General features: G+C 48.9%; 1 protein-coding gene across 1 annotated transcript in view; it reads left to right on the forward strand.

The window, feature by feature from the left end:
- The first annotated feature begins 17,241 nt into the window (after positions 1 to 17,241).
- LOC143989256 (extracellular calcium-sensing receptor-like) overlaps positions 17,242 to 17,990 on the forward strand; it is a 38,660-nt gene continuing 37,911 nt past the window's right edge. Inside the window, exon 1 of the mRNA XM_077489326.1 lies at positions 17,242 to 17,360. Coding sequence (XP_077345452.1) covers positions 17,242 to 17,360 — 119 coding nt within the window. The remainder of the gene's footprint in view (positions 17,361 to 17,990) is intronic.

Consider the following 17,990-nt stretch of genomic DNA (forward strand, 5'->3'; position numbering starts at 1 on the left):
CCTCCACCGACCTGGCCATCCTCCAAGACTGACAAGCCACCATGTCGGACCACACGATGATAGTGTCCGGATAAGACATACGCAGCCGCAGTATGTCGAACTTCATGTCCCGTGTGATATCCAACATGGACCTGACTCCTAAGTCGTTGCCCCCCACAAGTAAAATCAAAACATCTGGAGCCCGGTCCCGCCGTGCAAAGCGGTGAACCTCCGATACCATTCTGCTCCATAACATACCCGGAAACCCCAACCAATGAACACAGGCTTCTCGGTTGGAAAACCCCAGCTGCCGCCCGTTAGGCCGGACATCTGCCCTTCTGGTCCCCCAGCAAACATATGAGTGGCCCAAAATCCAGATCAGGCACTGCACCGCATCTGGAATAAAAGAAAGACAAACGTGCCACCATGACCATCCAAAACAACCTTAACCCCAACTCAACATATCCTGAGCCCCCCAAAACCAAACTGCCATCACAACAGGTGAGGGCGGACATACAGTCTAAACCTCCTGGATTCCCGCCGCCCAATGCGTTTTACTGCTTCCTCGTCCAAACCGGACCTAGCCGCTTCAGTCGCTGCCCCTATCCTGAATGAATGAGAAGAGAAACCTTTGTCCTCCAAACCCATACCCCGTAAACACTTCCGGAAAACAGCGACAAACTGAAATTTGGACAGCGGGGACCCATCCACATGCAGTAATAATGAACCTGTAAACCCCGGTCTGTGATCCAAAAACCCCCTAACCGCCACCACTGGACATAAATCCGATCCCGGCAAGGGGTAGATGTACACCATCTTACCCCTGCCCGCTTGATCCGTTTTTGATCTCCGCAGTCGCACCGAAACCCCGTCTGCAGTGCACTGGACGTCCTGAAACTCAATGCCCCATTGGACTTTCTTAGACGGGCTAACCAATTCCCCAATTCTAAACGCCCCAAAAAAACGCCAACAGAAAAGCCGCCCTGAATAAACCCAGCTCATAGGTCGAGGCGCAAACCCCCACCAACTGCTCCAGAATGCCCCCCAGGATCGCAAAAGACACAGGTCTCCTAGCATCCTTCCGCCCAACCGAATTCTTGTAGCCTTTTATCGCCTGGCGCACCCAAAAATCCTTGGTAAAATCCGGAAGCCCCTGACATTTGAACAGAAATGCCAAACCTGCCATTTTCTTGCTCACTGCAGCCCCTGAGGCTCCCTCCTCCATCTGTCTAGATAGGTAATACAGCACCATCCAGTGAACTACCGGGCCCGTGGGATCCTCACCCAAACCCTGAACGAAAACCCCCCATTCCTCCCATACCTTACCATATGCTCTCCATGTGGGTTCGCTCACCAACTTCCTAATCCATCCCGTGAGTCGCCCAATGCAATCGTCCACAACCAGTCGGGACAGGGCACTCCGTGTTGCTCTGCGGCCGGCGCCAACTCCCGGAACCTGTCCCACTGAAAGCGAGACAAAGCATCAGCAATCACGTTCTCCACACCTGGCAAGTGCACCGCATAAATGAAGATATTCAGCTGCAAACACCGTAATACCAGGTGTTGCAGTAGCTTGATGACCGGAGGGGACGATGCAGATACTCTGTTAATCACCTGCACCACCCCCAGGTTATCACCATGGAACCGAACCTTCCTGTCCCGGAACGATGCCCCCCAGAGCTCCACCGCCAGCACCACCGGAAACAATTCCAGCAGCACCAGATTTTTGGTGAACCCAGCATCCACCCATGACTTCGGCCAGGGGCCCGCACTCCAACAGCCCTGGAAAAAAGCTCCGAAACCTGATGCCCCCGCCGCATCAGTGAATAATTCCATATCAAAATTACTCACCGGTTCAGACATCCACAAAGCCCTTCCATTAAAGGCCTCCAGGAAACGGTGCCAAATCCGCAGATCATCCCTATGCACTTTAACCACTTTCAGACCGGACCATTTTGCTGGTAAATGACCAGAGGTCTTTTTACAATTTGGCACTGCGCTGCTTTAACTGGTAATTGCGCGGTCATGCAATGTTGTACCCAAACAAAATTTGCGTCCTTTTCTTCCCACAAATAGAGCTTTCTTTTGATGGTATTTGATTGCCTCTGCGATTTTTATTTTTTGCGATATAAACGTAAAAAGACCGCAAATTTTGAAAAAAAATGATATTTTCTACTTTTTGTTATTAGAAAAATCCAATAAACTCAATTTTAGTCATACATTTAGGCCAAAATGTATTCAGCCACATGTCTTTGGTAAAAAAAAATTCAATAATTGTATATTTATTGGTTTGCGCAAAAGTTGTCACATCTACAAACTAAGGTACATTTTCTGGAATTTACGCAGCTTTTAGTTTACGACTGCCTATCTCATTTCTTGAGGTGCTAAAATGGCAGGGCAGTACAAAACCCCCCCAAATGACCCCATTTTGGAAAGTAGACACCCTAAGGAAATTGATAAGTGGCATGTTGAGCCCATTGAATATTTTATTTTTTTGCCTCAAGCGATTGAATAATGACAAAAAATATATATTTTTTTTTTTTACACAAAGTTGTCACTAAATGATATATTGCTCACACATGCTATGGGCATATGTGAAATGACACCCCAAAATAAATTCTGCTGCTTCTCCTGAGTACGGGGATACCACATATGTGGGACTTTTTGGGAGCCTAGCCGTGTACGGGTCCCCGAAAACCAAGCACCGCCTTCAGGCTTTCTAAGGGCGTAAATGTTTGATTTCACTTCTCACTACCTATTACAGTTTTGAAGGCCATAAAATGCCAAGATGGCACAAAACCCCCACAAATGACCCCATTTTGGAAAGTAGACACCCCTAAATTTAGGGGTACACTAGTGAGACTAGGTAATAAATGGCGGGTGCCCTGAAACTATAAAAAAAAATAACTAACCAACCAGCGTCACCTGTAACAGTTATATGGTGATCACTGGTGAAAGGGTTAACTAGGGGGCAATCAGGGGGCTTTATGCGGTAGTATATGGGGGTCCCTGGCGCTATAAAAAGCTGCGGCGAACCTAAATACCTACCTGCCTAACTAGTGTCACCTGTGACACTAATACAGCGATCAGAAAAACTATCGCTTATTAGGCTGGGTTCACACTGGAGCGATGTGGGAACGCCACGAATGCGCGGCGGGTTCCCGCATCACATGCCTCCTGGCGGCAGTTCACACTGCCCTATGCGAACTGCTGGGAGTGTCAGTGAAATGTTAATGACACCCCCAGATCAGTTCGCATATCGCAGTGCGATCTGCAAACTCGGATCGCATGGTGTGAACACCCATGCGATCCGATTCTGCTGCGGACCAAAAAAAGGGTCCCGTGCGAGTTTGCGGCGGGTGCGGCGGGTGCGACACGAATTCAGCCATACTATCTGTATAGCTGAACTCGAATCGCACAGAGATCGGATGTGATTTGCACTGCAGTGCGGTGCGAATCACATTCGTTCTCATAAACCGCTGCAATGTGAACCCAGCCTTAGTGACACTGGCGACGGGGGGTGATCACGGGGTTAAACCTTTATTGGGGGGGTTAGGGGGGTACCTTAGAACTAAAGGGGGCTAACCCTAACTGCCCTAACAGTTATTACAGTCACAAATGACACCCGCCGGGTGATCAGGGGGTTAAACCTTTATTAGGTAATGAATGGCGGGTGCCCTGAAACTATAAAAAAATAACTAACCAACCAGCGTCACCTGTAACAGTTATATGGTGATCACTGGTGAAAGGGTTAACTAGGGGGAAATCAGGGGGCTTTATGCGGTAGTATATGGGGGTCCCTGGCGCTATAAAAAGCTGCGGCGAACCTAAATACCTACCTGCCTAACTAGCGTCACCTGTGACACTAATACAGCGATCAGAAAAATGATCGCTTATTAGGCTGGGTTCACACTGGAGCGATGCGGGAACGCCACGAATCCGTGGCGGGTTCCCGCATCGCATGCCTCCCGGCGGCAGTTCACACTGCCCTATGCGAACTGCTGGGAGTGTCAGTGAAATGTTAATGACACCCCCAGATCAGTTCGCATATCGCAGTGCGATCTGCAAACTCAGATCGCATGGTGTGAACACCCATGCGATCCGATTCTGCTGCGGGCCAAAAAAAGGGTCCCGTGCGAATTTGCGGCGGGTGCGGCGGGTGCGACACGAATTCAGCCATACTATTTGTATGGCTGAACTCGAATCGCACAGAGATCGGATGTGATTTGCACTGCAGTGCGGTGCGAATCACATTCGTTCTCATAAACCGCTGCAATGTGAACCCAGCCTTAGTGACACTGGCGACGGGGGGTGATTACGGGGTTAAACCTTTATTGGGGGGGTTAGGGGGGCACATTAGAACTAAAGGGGGCTAACCCTAACTGCCCTAACAGTTATTACAGTCACAAATGACACCAATGCAAAAAAAAAAAAAAAAGCAATTGGTGTCACTGTGACTGGGGGGGGGCAGGGGTAATTGGGGGGTGATCGGGGGGTAAAGGGGGGGTGTGAGTGTGCCTGGCATGTTCTACTGTGTAGTGTAGTGCTTGTGCAACTCACCGATGCTCTCTCCTCGGTGTCGGAACGAAAAATACCGTCACGGAGGAGAGAATACATCACTTCCTCTCCTGTGTTTACATTACAGGAGAGGAAGTGATGTCACCGGACATTTTCATTCGTCGGGAGCGATCGCGAGGGGGTGGCCATGAATGAATGGCCGTCCCCTCGTCCGGGATCGCTCCCGAACGAATACCGACCGCCGCAGGCACCGGGCGGGGGCCCGATCAGGCCCCCGACCCGCAGGCAGGCAAGGACGTACATGTAAGCCCTTATGCCTGCCCGTGCCATTCTGTCGACGTACATCGTCGTGCGGCGGTCGGCAAGTGGTTAAGCAGCCGCACATAGTGCACAGGTGACCGCACACCTGCCGTGCTCGCCGACAGCCGCCGACAAAACACCCTACCCATTGGAAGAATTCTACAAGCAAAGTTGAGTTTCCCCAACAGTGATTGTAGAACCTTAAGCTGCACCTTGCGCTTGTCCAACAGTCCCTGAATGACGGTCTTCAGATCCCCAAGCTTGTCCTCTGGCAACCTGCATTCCATCGCTTCAGAATCCAACACAATACCCAGAAAGGTGATGACCTTCCTGGGCCCTTCCGTCTTGTCGGGTGCCAACGGGATGCCGAACCGTTCCGCTACGTGTTCCAGCATCGCCAGCAACACCCCGCACACTCTGGAATCTGGCGGACCCACGCAGAGAAAGTCATCCAAATAATGGATAACAGAGTTCAGCCCTGCAACATCCCGCACCACCCATTCCACAAATGAGCTAAATGTTTCAAACACCGCGCACAAAATGGAGCACCCCATGGGGAGGCACGGGTCAACATAAAACATGTTGTCCCAATGACACCCCAACAACCGAAAACTTTCGGGATGGACGGGGAGCAACCGAAAAGCCAACTCAATGTCTGTTTTCGCCATCAGCGCCCCCCGCCCATATCGGCGGACCCAACTCACCGCCGCATCAAAGGACGTGTAGCTAACTGTACACTCCTCAGGATCAATGGCATCATTGACCGACCCCCCTTTCGGAAAAGACAAGTAGTGAATTAGCCGAAATTTCTGCTTTTCCTTCTTTGGAACCACCCCCAAAGGAGAAACCACAAGATCAGGGAAAGGTGCCACCCGAAAAGGGCCTCCCATCCGTCCCAACTCTACCTCCCTACGCAGCTTCATAGAAACCACGTCAGGATGCAGCAAGGCCGACTTCAGGTTCCGCGGTACCGGCGGGACCACCTCTAACCTACCCGGTATCCGAAACCCCTCTGTGAAACCCTCCTCCAATAGGCGTGCTGCCTTCCTATCCGGATACCTACCGAGAAACGGTCGCATCCTTTCCACCATCACTGGCGTCCTCCCTCTTTTGCGCAGCATCTCCAGCTCTGTTCCTGCCCTGTTTAAAGCAGCGTGACAAAGGGTGTGTTCCCCCGCAGCCGGAACACTCGTGCTTGTACCGACAGGATCTGCCGAACTTACAGGATCCCTCGTTGAACTGCCAACACGTTCCCTTCTTTCTACTGGCCGATTGTCCGGGAGCGGAAGATCCACCCCCCCCCCCCCCTGAAAAAACTGGCCCGGTGCCCTCGCCGACGTCATCAGGCGCATCCACAGACTAATGTCCTTGTGGTCCCATCTCAGCGATGGCCGCACCGCTCTCCGCTGGCGAAACTGTTCATCGTATCTCAGCCACGCGGTTCCCCCGTACACTCGGTAAGCTTCCCCAACCGAGTCCATGTAACAGAAAAGAGCCGAGCAATGCTCAGCGTTCTTTTCACCAATCACACTCGCCATGATGGCGAATGCCTGCAGCCAATTCGCAAAGGTCCTCGGTATCAGTCTGTACCGCCGCTTCTCCTCATCGCCTTTTTTAGTATCATCCGGCTTGACCCTGTCCAGGTTGAACTTCTCTAGTGGTAGTAGTGAAAATATCTCCACATACTCACCCGTCCATATTTTCTCCCGTACCTCCGGCTTCAAATGAGCCCCCAACAGCCCTTCAAAGCAGACATACACCTTGCATTTCGAAGAGTCCGCCAAACGCACAATGTCTTGTCTAGTAGAGGACTCGCTCCCGCTCGATGCCTTAATGGGCCACTGGCGGCTCCTGCCCCGCGGGCACAGCCACTGCCGGGACAACCACCCCTTGGGCACCGACCACCGCTCCCGTGCCTTTTGCGACACCCCCGGACACCCCGCCAGAAGGGACCCACGCCGCCGCTGGGCCAGCAGCAGCCCTCTCCTGGTGCTCAAACCTGCCCACCAGCTCCTTGATCCCAGCCAGAAAACCTAACAGCCCACTCTCTGCCCTGACAGCCCCACCTGTCCCCAAACCCCCCTGCTCCACCACCTCCTGTGTACCCGCACTCACAGCACCACCGGCACCCGCCGAAACAACCCCCCCACCAATAGGTAAACTTAAAGGGTACTCACCGGGCTGCACAGGAGCGATCCCACCAGCCGATCTCTCGGACACCCTAGCAGGGATTGGACTTCTCGGAACCTCCTCCTCCGATCCGGACACCTCACCCTCCGACCTGTGACCGGACATCAGCGCATCCTCTCCAGACAGCCCACCAGGGGACACAGCCCTGGCTGCCGAGGGTAAAACAGTAGACCTGGCCTGCCGCCGTGCTGCGTACCCGCCAGTGGATTTTTGCGTTGCCTTTGTAGGGCCGGTGCGGACCACCTCAGCCCCGTCCGATCGACCACCAATCGCCGACGCCAGTCTCCGTCCCTCCTCACCCGACCTGGTGATGCTAGCCCTGGGGGGGCCTGAGATCTCCCCCGCTGAGGTCCTAACCCTGCGTGTTCCACGCTGGGTGGGGGGGCTGCATCTGCTCCTACTGCTCTCCTATGGGGCCCAGAAGCTCCTGTAGATCCCCCTTCCGGCCTGCTCCTCTGTCCCAGCCTCCTTGGGGATGGGCTCCTCAGTCTCCCCCCTCCAGTCCTGGTGGCTCTCTTCGCCGGGGGGCCCGATAGAGCCCTCCCCGGACTGCTGGCATCAGCCCTCCCTCTCCTGGGGGGTTCAGGTGAAAACCTGGATGGGGGCCGTGACCTCCGTGGGCGCGCCCCCACCCCCCCCCTCCGTCTGTGGATGTCCCCCCCGGCTGCCCCAGCAAAACCCCCCTTTTTTCTTGGATGCTGCCTCGTGGAGGGGGCGGAATCAATTTCTCTGCACTGAGTAACTCCCACCCTACTCCCCTCGGCCAATCCCCCGCCCCCTATCATGCAGGGCTGACATGCACTGTTCACACAGTCATGCCAGCCCTCTGCCTACGGGTTTTGTTAACCCCTGCGGCGCCAGGCTTTTCTGGACTGTGGAGCGCATGAAGGCAATGGAGGAGAGGGAAGGTCAGGGACCAGGTTAGGCAAAGAAGAGGGTGCAGGAGATGATCACCAGCAGCGTGGCATACAGCAATGACACCTGCACCGTGATAGAGTCATCTGACAGCAGCACCGTGATACAGAGCACTGACATCAGCAGCGTGACATACAGCAATGACACCTGCACCGTGATAGAGTCATCTGACAACAGCACCGTGATAGAGAGCACTGACATCAGCAGCGTGACATAAAGCACTCACACCAGCACCGTGATATACAGCACTGACAGCAGCACCGTGATAGAGAGCACTGACATCAGCACGGTGACATAAAGCACTCACACCAGCACCGTGATATACAGCACTGACAGCAGCACCGTGACAGAGAGCACTGACATCAGCACCGTGATATACAGCACTGACACCTGCACCGTAAGCAGCCCCAGGAGGAAGTCAGCATAGCACAGGGATGGTGGGAGCCCCTCATAATGAGCATAGCACAGGGATGGTGGGAGCCCCTCATAATAAGCAGCCCCAGGAGGATGAAGCAGAGAGTGAAGAAGAGGGTGCAGATCGAGAGGATGAGGAGGGTGCAGAAGACTAAGGCTGAGCGAGCCATTCAACCAAGTCTGGTGTGTCCTTTAAAGTAATTGAACGCACCTTCTGCAACTTCCCACTTTGGCTCAAGCCTGTTGCTCCTGCCCTACCCCTACCACCCCTGCGGAAGGGCCTGCCTCTTCCTCTGCCTGTCATTTTTTAAATGACCCTGTGACAAAGCTCTCAGTCCCTATACCAATGAAGGACTGCTGCAGTATAGGGCAGCGGTCAGCAGTAGTACCTCCCTATGTATTGTGGACCGATACCAGTCCTTTCTAGAATAGCAGACTGTACCTCACTCAACCCTATGTACTGTAGCACCCTAGACCAAGTTACCAGTCCTTATAAGGACCTTTGTGGAACAAGTAGGTTGTGTGTGACTGATTAGCAGACTGTACGTCAGTCCCTATACTGATGAAGGACTGCTGCAGTATAGGGCAGCGGTCGGCAGTAGTGCACCTCAACCCTATGTATTGTGGACCGATACCAGTCCTTATAGAATAGCAGACTGTACCTCACTCAACCCTATGTACTGTAGCACCCTAGACAGACCAAGTTACCAGTCCTGATAAAGAGCTTTGTGGAACAAGTGAGTTGTGAATGATTAGCAGACTGCAGCAGAAGGGCAGCAGTCAAGTATAATATTCTTTCTATATTTGGAAGAAAGAATATTATACGTGTACAAGCCTATTACCATACCACTGATACCAGTCCTGAAAAGAACCTTTGTTGAACTAATAGTAACAGCTACTGATTAAACTGACCCTCACTGCCTGACACACTGCTTCCTGCCTGTCCCTATATAAACTGGCAAAACAGAGGCTGCTGGAACAATCACTGGTTACTGGAATAGTACTTTTGTGGACCTGATAGTAACAGCTAATGAATAAACTCACTCTCCCTGCAGCACACAGCGTCCTGTCCCTTTCTCTAAACTGACAAAAGACACTCAGACTGCTGCAACAATCACTAGCACAGCACTGCCTATCCTGAACTACACCTAACACCTATACCAGTCCTGAAAAGAACTTTTGTGTACCAAATAGCTAGCGATTTGGGTCACTGTAATCTCTCCCTGCTCCACACAGCAACCTCTCCCTATAGTGACAGAAGAAAGAATGTAAAATGGCCGCCGGATCGGGTGTATTTATAAGTTAGGGGGAATGTCCAAGTGTCCATGTGCTGTAATGTCTCAATTGGCTGTCCTGTACCCCATGATGGATGTGTCATCAGGTCAAAGTTCTTTTACACAGTAAAAACACGGAAGTCCGCCGGGCGAACCGCGCCAATAGTCCGCCGAACGGGCGGACCGCGAACAGCCGAAATTCGCCGCAAAACGACCGCTGGGCGAATTGTTTCGGCCATCACTAATGGCCAGGTCTCACCCTGATCTCTTTACTAATGCTGTCAATTTGGCTGATACCCGCTCTCTTCAGGTTACTGGAAACTGTGAGTGTACCCGTTTGGGCAGTCTTCCCACCGGGTTTGTTGTGAACTGCTGCTGTGCTATTTCAATACAAGTTTTCCATTGCACCTGACTGTGTGAATTATTGCCGCTGCACCACACTGCACCCCACATACAGGTATATTTCCCCAACTATTTAGGCTGTGATCCATTTAAGGGGGATCATGGAAACACATTTTTAATACTCAGGCATTTTCACCCATGCAGGGTGAGGGGTTATGGGGTAGTCCGGTTGGAGAGGAGAGGACCGATTTACAGTACTCTCTTGATTGGTAGGTTTTGAGATCCAGAATTGAGAGGCTCGGAAAAACTTTGGGTGGAAAAGAGCCTCTAACTCTGATTACAGGGACTTTGTTCCGAAAGCGGTTAACCTGTCTACAGGAGAGACCAGAAAAAGAACAGGAAACAGTTAGCAGGTGTTGGTAGGGTGGAGTAGAGTAGTTCTAAGTAGTGATGGACGAACTTCCGACGGGACGTTCCGCGAACGTGGACCGCGAACGCGGCCGATAGTTCGCGAACCGTAACGTTCGCGGCGGGCCCCATTGACTTCAATGGGAGGCGAACTTCGCAAACCTACAGGTCAAATTTTCAGCCACAAAATAATTAATAGCTGTGCAAACATAGTCCCACCACATGGCCAATGACATAACACATGTATGAGGTGAATCTGGGATCGACAACTACAAACATTCTTTTTTTATATGGGAAATTGTTGTGACAATTCAGGACTGTGGAGCGCATGAAGGCAATGGAGGAGAGGGAAGGTCAGGGACCAGGGTAGGCAAAGAAGAGGGTGCAGGAGATGATCACCAGCAGCGTGACATACAGCAATGACACCTGCACTGTGATAGAGTCATCTGACAGCAGCACCGTGATAGAGAGCACTGACATCAGCAGTGTGACATACAGCAATGACACCTGCACCGTGATAGAGTCATCTGACAACAGCACCGTGATAGAGAGCACTGACATCAGCAGCGTGACATAAAGCACTCACACCAGCACCATGATATACAGCACTGACAGCAGCACCGTGATAGAGAGCACTGACATCAGCACCGTGATATACAGCACTGACACCTGCACCGTAAGCAGCCCCAGGAGGAAGTCAGCATAGCACAGGGATGGTGGGAGCCCCTCATAATGAGCATAGCACAGGGATGGTGGGAGCCCCTCATAATAAGCAGCCCCAGGAGGATGTCAGCATAGCACAGGGATGGTGGGAGCCCCTCATAATAAGTATAGGGCAGCGGTCAGCAGTAGTGCACCTTAACCCTATGTATTGTGGACCAATACCAGTCCTTATAGAATGGCAGACTGTATCTCACTCAACCCTATGTACTGTAGTACCCTATACCTTACCAGTCCTTATAAGGACTTTTGTGGACCAAGTAGGTTGTGTGTGAGTGATTAGCAGACTGTACGTCAGTCCCTATACCAATGAAGGACTGCTGCAGTATAGGGCAGCGGTCAGCAGTAGTGCACCTCAACCCTATGTATTGTGGACCTATACCAGTCCTTATAGAGTAGCAGACTGTACCTCACTCAACCCTATGTACTGTAGCACCCTAGACCAAGTTACCAGTTCTTATAAGGACCTTTGTGGAACAAGCAGGTTGTGTGTGACTGATTAGCAGACTGTACGTCAGTCCCTATACTCATGAAGGACTGCTGCAGTTTAGGGCAGCGGTCAGCAGTAGTGCACCTCAACCCTATGTATTGTGGACCGATACCAGTCCTTATAGAATAGCAGACTGTACCTCACTCAACCCTATGTACTGTAGCACCCTAGACAGACCAAGTTACCAGTCCTGATAAAGAGCTTTGTGGACCAAGTAGGTTGTGTGTGAGTGATTAGCAGACTGTACGTCAGTCCCTATACCGATGAAGGACTGCTGCAGTATAGGGCAGCGGTCAGCAGTAGTGCACCTCAACCCTATGTATTGTGGACCGATACCAGTCCTTATAGAATAGCAGACTGTACCTCACTCAACCCTATGTACTGTAGCACCCTAGACAGACCAAGTTAACCTTATAAGGAGGTTTGTGGAACAAGTGAGTTGTGAATGATTAGCAGACTGCAGCAGAAGGGCAGCAGTCAAGTATAATATTCTTTCTATATTTGGAAGAAAGAATATTATACGTGTACAAGCCTATTACCATACCAGTCCTGAAAAGAACCTTTGTGGAACTAATAGTAACAGCTACTGATTAAACTGACCCTCACTGCCTGACACACTGCTTCCTGCCTGTCCCGATATAAACTGACAAAACAGAGGCTACTGCAACAATAACTGGAATAGCACTTTTGTGGACCTGATAGTAACAGCTAATGATTAAACTGACTCTCCCTGCAGCACACACTGTCCTGTCCCTTTCTCTAAACTGACAAAAGACACTCAGGCTGCTGCAACAATCAGTAGCACAGCAAACCTATATACACCTAACACCTATACCAGTCCTGAAAAGAACTTTTGTGTACCAAATAGCTAGCGATTTGGGTCACTGCAATCTCTCCCTGCTCCACACAGCAACCTCTCCCTATAGTGACAGAAGAAAGAATGTAAAATGGCCGCCGGATCGGGTGTATTTATAAGTTAGGGGGAATGTCCAAGTGTCCATGTGCTGTAATGTCTCAATTGGCTGTCCTGTACCCCATGATGGATGTGTCATCATAGGTCAAAGTTCTTTTACACAGAAAACACGGAAGTCCGCCGGGCGAACGGCGGCAATAGTCCGCCGATCGGGCGAATCGCAAACAGCCGAAATTCGCCGCGAAACGACCGCCGGGCGAACTGTTCGGCCATCACTAGTTCTAAGTTGTGAGCAATGGAGGATTGTCTAGTGACTGAGACATTTCGTTTGCTGAGTTCCTGTGGTCTTTGCCGTACCCCTGAAGCAGACAGGAACCCAAATGTGGGACTGGTATACTGGCAATAAGCCATTATGTTGTCTTTATTATACCAAGATTAGGGACTGTTTGCTTTAGTTTTGCTGAAGAAAGCTGTTTTAGTTTGCTTGATTTAAGAGACAGATAAAGAATGCTTGCTTTTGCAACTAGCTGGCAGGGTAAGCAAAGCAACTGGCTTTGTTTATCATGGGCTCTTCATATAACAATAGTTACATTGGTCCAGCTTTAACCAATGTAACTATGTATACACCATACCTGGCTGATGCCCCTGTAAGCTAGAAATTACTGAAATGGACACTGCTACTCCACTGATCTCCACTTGCTTGGCGGTCCTGTGCTGAGCAGCTGGCCTGATGTATTGTGAACACAGGAAGGTGGCCACTCAGCACCATTCAGAGAATTCTTTGCATTTTTGAATGAATGCAAAGCATTCTCTAATTGGATGGTGATGTCATAATCTCAGCCTCGTCCAATCAGAGAACATTTTGCATTCACTTAGAATTTGCTAAGCTTTCTCTGAATGGCAGAATGGTGCCACCACCGAGCGGTTGACCTCCTGTATTCACAATGTACCAGGCTGGCCACTCACAACAGAACCCAGAAGCAAGTGAAGATCAATGAAGTAGTAGTGCCTTCTTCAGTGATTTTCAGCTTCCAAGGGTATCAGCCAGGTGTACAGTATATGAAGGGCAGGAGCAGGAAGTGTGACATCAGACCCTACCATCTTCTTCACCCATGTTGTGAGTGGAAGTACTTTCAGGTTGTTTAAAGGGACCACACCATGGAATAAAAAGATCCAGTGTAAAAGACCTTCCGGGAGGTGGGTGGATTCCCTGAGGACAGGATGGGTATATCCTGTGGGCACATGCCCTCTTAAAGGGCCAAAAGGTCATGGTCGAATCCCACTGGGAGATATTGGATGGCCTAGGGATCTAGCCTATCTTTTCTACCAGAAAGGTGGAGGAGGATGTTATTGCATCAGGATTGGATTGAGAGTGGGCTTTATAAGTTAAAGAACGTTTTAGGATTGTGTTTTTTTTTTATTTAATGAATGGTTTACAGTATATGGTTTTAATGTTTATGGTTAAAGAGCTTCGTCATTTCCTTTTTTTTATGTATTTGTGGGTGTATATGTACCACATATGTATTTGTGGGTATTTGTGGGTGTATGTACCACAGTAACAGGGTGCTTTTTTGATGGTTCAGTGAAGGAACACTGAGATTTCTTGACTATGTAGGACCTGTGATTATAAGGCCATTGTAATAACACAATGTATTATTATATTGCTTACTTCTGCAAGTCTTGGCGCATGATTACCACACTGAGACCCTTGGAGGATCAAACGAAACCAGTAATTATATCAGATTGGCATCCACAGAGTGCCAGCTCCCCAGCTGCTCCCTGCCGCTGGCTCTGTCTCTATTTATAGGAATCAAGTGCTGTGTAATTCTATATGTAGTTCTCATTACACCTATGCAACTTATACTGTATATTATGCCTAGATTCTAAAGGCTGACCTGATAATAGGCATACATACAAGTTATCAGCCTAGTGGTGTGAGGCACAAAGGATTGTGTGAGTTCCCGACATCTTATATACACATTTTAACTAAGAAATAGAACAAATTATTTGCAACACTTTTTTATGGATCTGCTGTGTTGTGCTCCATGTTGGGAGATACCCTGTAATGCAATCTTGATAGTGCTATACTGCCCTTGGAGAAGGTGAGCTTTGTGGTTTTATATGATATAGTCATTCGCTGAGCACAATTTGCCAGCGATACTTTACTAAAGGAGGGAAATATCCCGAAACTTTTTTTTATCAACTATTGATGGATTTAGACATCCTGGATTATTTCAGGGATTGACCGTAAGCACATTTTCATCTTCCTATATTTACAGGTCAAATAAATAAATAAATAAATAAAGTAGGACTTTCATGGTGTCAACCAAAAGTGCAATGGTGAATTCATTAAAAACTGACGCATATTTAAAACCATTATTTCATATGAGCCCCTATGCTGCCCCTCCAAACTTTCTAAACAAGGGGTCAGTTCACTGTCCTTGAAACTACACTGCAGCTAGTGGCTCTGTTGTCAGTTGGAGTAAACAATGATTCAGCCATGGAGGTCATTGGGGATAAAAAATAGCATAGCACCTATGGTCAGTAGAAGGAGAGATAGTGCTACATCATTGGTATCAGTAGGAGGAAATGGGACCCAACATTGGTATCAGTGGGAGGAATAGGGGTCCATCATTGCTATCAATATGGTCGGTTGGAGGAGTAGTGCACCATTGTTGGAGTCAGTGGAAGGAATAGTGCACCATTGTTTATGCAGAGAGAGGAAAAATGCCCAATTGTGAGTGATGGTGGCGGACATTGTTGGTGTCAGGGAAAGAAATGGCGACCCATTGTTGGTATTAGTTGGATGAATTGTGCCCAGTTGTTGGAGTCAGTGAGAGGAATCATACCCCTTTGTTGGTGCCATTGGGGGGAATTATGCCCCATTGTTGGTATCAGTGGGCAAAATAGGGCTCTATTGTTGGTGTTAATTGGAGAAATAATACCCTATTGTTAGTGTCAATGGGAGAAATAATGTCCTATTGTTGGTGTCAATGGGAGAAATAATTCCCTATTGTTGGTTTCAGTGGGAGGAATATTTCCCGATTTTTGGTGTCAGTAGGAGGAATAGTGCTCTATAATTGGCATCAGTGGGAGGAATAGTGTCCTATCATTGGTGTAAGTTGAAGGGTTAGTGCTTAATCGCTGGCATCAGTGGGAGGAATTATGCCCCATCATTGGTGTCACTGGAAGAAAAAGTGCTATGCAGGCCAGGTAAAGGCAGGGAAAGGGTTACATCCAGAGAACGAGCCACAGTTTGTGGACCACTATTAGGGGTTAAACATGACACCTATAACATATACACCTCATCCACCTCATATTTAATAGTCCCCCTGAAAGTTCAGTAGAGGATTGGCTATTGGTAAAAAAATAGGGAAGTAAAAGACTATGACAGAGCAGTCTTATGCCGCATACACATGACCGGACTTTCTGGCAGACTAGGTCCGAAGGGATTAGTCCGCCGGACAATCCGATTGTGTGTGGGCTAGTCTGATAATTTTTCGAAAAAAATCTTACGGACCTAGAAATAGAACATGTTTCAAATATATCCGACAGACTCGATTCCGACGGACTAAAATCTGGAAAACCGTTCGTCTGTGTGCTGGTCCGACAGTCCAAATACGACGCAAGGGAAACTATTGGCTACTGGCTATTGAACTTCCTTGTTTAGTCCCATTCACATCATCACGTTCAAAATGAACAGACTTTTGAATGGACTTAGCACGTTCGTGTGTGGTCAAGTCCATTCGTTCGGAAAGTCCGTTGGAACTCCGCTGAAAGTCCGTCGGGAAGACCGGCGGACTTAGTCTGCCAGAAAGTCCGGTCATGTGTACGTGGCATTACAGACAATTGTGAGAAAGTCCCAACAGCATTGTCCTGCCTGTATTCCTAATTTATACACCTAGTAGAAGGAAATCCTAGAAGGCTCAGATTCCCTCCCTACTGGCTCTGGGCTCTTGCTGACGCCCGCAATGGCCCCCCTTCACATATAGGGCTTTTAGCCATTGAATCATGACACCTATGACACATGGGGCAACAAATTTGATGCATATTGCCTCCATTCTCCTGAAGAACTGGATAGCAAAACTTATCAAGACACTTCAGGCACTTCTAGAAAGCTGGTTGGTTTTCCTGGCTCGAGGAGAGCTATTCATATGATTGGCAGCACTTTGGCACCCAACACATTGAGAGAGAAAAAGCCTAGGTACCAAAAATTCAAAGGGGAAAGTTTTTTCATTAGAGAAATTGCTAGGAAATTGAAGCTGTCAGTAAGGGCAGTGTCCGACACCATCCAAAGACATTAAGAAACTGGTGGAAAGTCAGATGGGAATGGGCCCAGGAGACCTAAAGCCACAATAGACCAGAAGACATGTTTCTTACAGTCAACAGAGTGCTGTGATGGGCACCTCTCAGGACAACTACTTCAAGTACTGAATAAATATTCAGACAGCCACAAGTGTCAATTATCAGCAAATAGCGAGCACGGGTGTAACATGGATGGAGGAATCAAGTGATTTCTCCTGTTCATCTCATGGGGCTGAACAATGGAAATTTCCCCCCTGTGCATGGCCAGCTTTTATCTTTAACCCTAATAATATTGTAATCTCTGACCTCGGTATCTTTCAGTTGGACTGGCTGAGCACACTCTGGCTCTGAAACTCTAGTTCAACAAGACCTCATGAATGGCTATCACAAGAAGACTGCTGCAAGTCTTCCTCCTCCTCTCATGGCTGGATGATGGTCAGTCTAGTCCCAGCTGCAGTCTCCAGGGTTGGCCAATGGATACCTTCTCACAATTTGGGAATATTCTGATTGGAGCAGTTTTTGTAGTTCACTCTGGATTCATCTTCCAACTACCAACCTTTCAGGAGGAACCAGCGCCAGTTTCTTGTACAGGGTAAGTTCTGGAGGCAGCTGCCTAAAGGCCAAAGTGATATTCATTGGGTTGTTTTCTGCTTGTGGTCATCTAATGTATGTATGACAAAGTTACCAGGTGATTTGTTATATGAGCTTATCATTTTCAATACTAGGGAGGAGCTGAACTGCCCTGGATTCAGTTTGAGCGTTATTGGTGAACTTCAAAGTACAGCTCCTGAACCCCTCAGAAATCAATAAGGGTTGATTGTGCCAAATTAAAAATGCCAATTTTCCAGGCTAATAAGTAAAGGAGTATCAAAAACCAGGGGTGGTACAAGGGGTGGGCCACTCCCCTGAGGAACGTGTACCAATGCAAAGCACAATTAAAAAAAAAATTCTGGTCAGCCAATAGTGATTGTGTTGAAGCCTAACTCAAAGTTTCATTTACCAAGCTAGTTCAAACAAACTTTTTTTTGTTCAGTATGTGGAACAGACTCCCTCAAGAACTAGTTTTGGCCAGCTCAGTAGACTTTAAAAAAGGCCTGGATTCTTTCCTAAATGCACCAAATATAACTAGATACTAATATTTATAAGTAATAAACCCAGGGGTAGTTGATCTAGGGAATATCTGATTGCCTCCTGGAAGATCAGGAAGGAATATGTTCCCCCA

This window comes from Lithobates pipiens, unplaced genomic scaffold, assembly GCF_037356315.1.
Source record: "Lithobates pipiens isolate NorthernLeopardFrog02 unplaced genomic scaffold, aLitPip1_a1.2 Scaffold_18, whole genome shotgun sequence".
In the NCBI taxonomy this organism is placed as follows: Eukaryota; Metazoa; Chordata; class Amphibia; order Anura; family Ranidae; genus Lithobates; species Lithobates pipiens.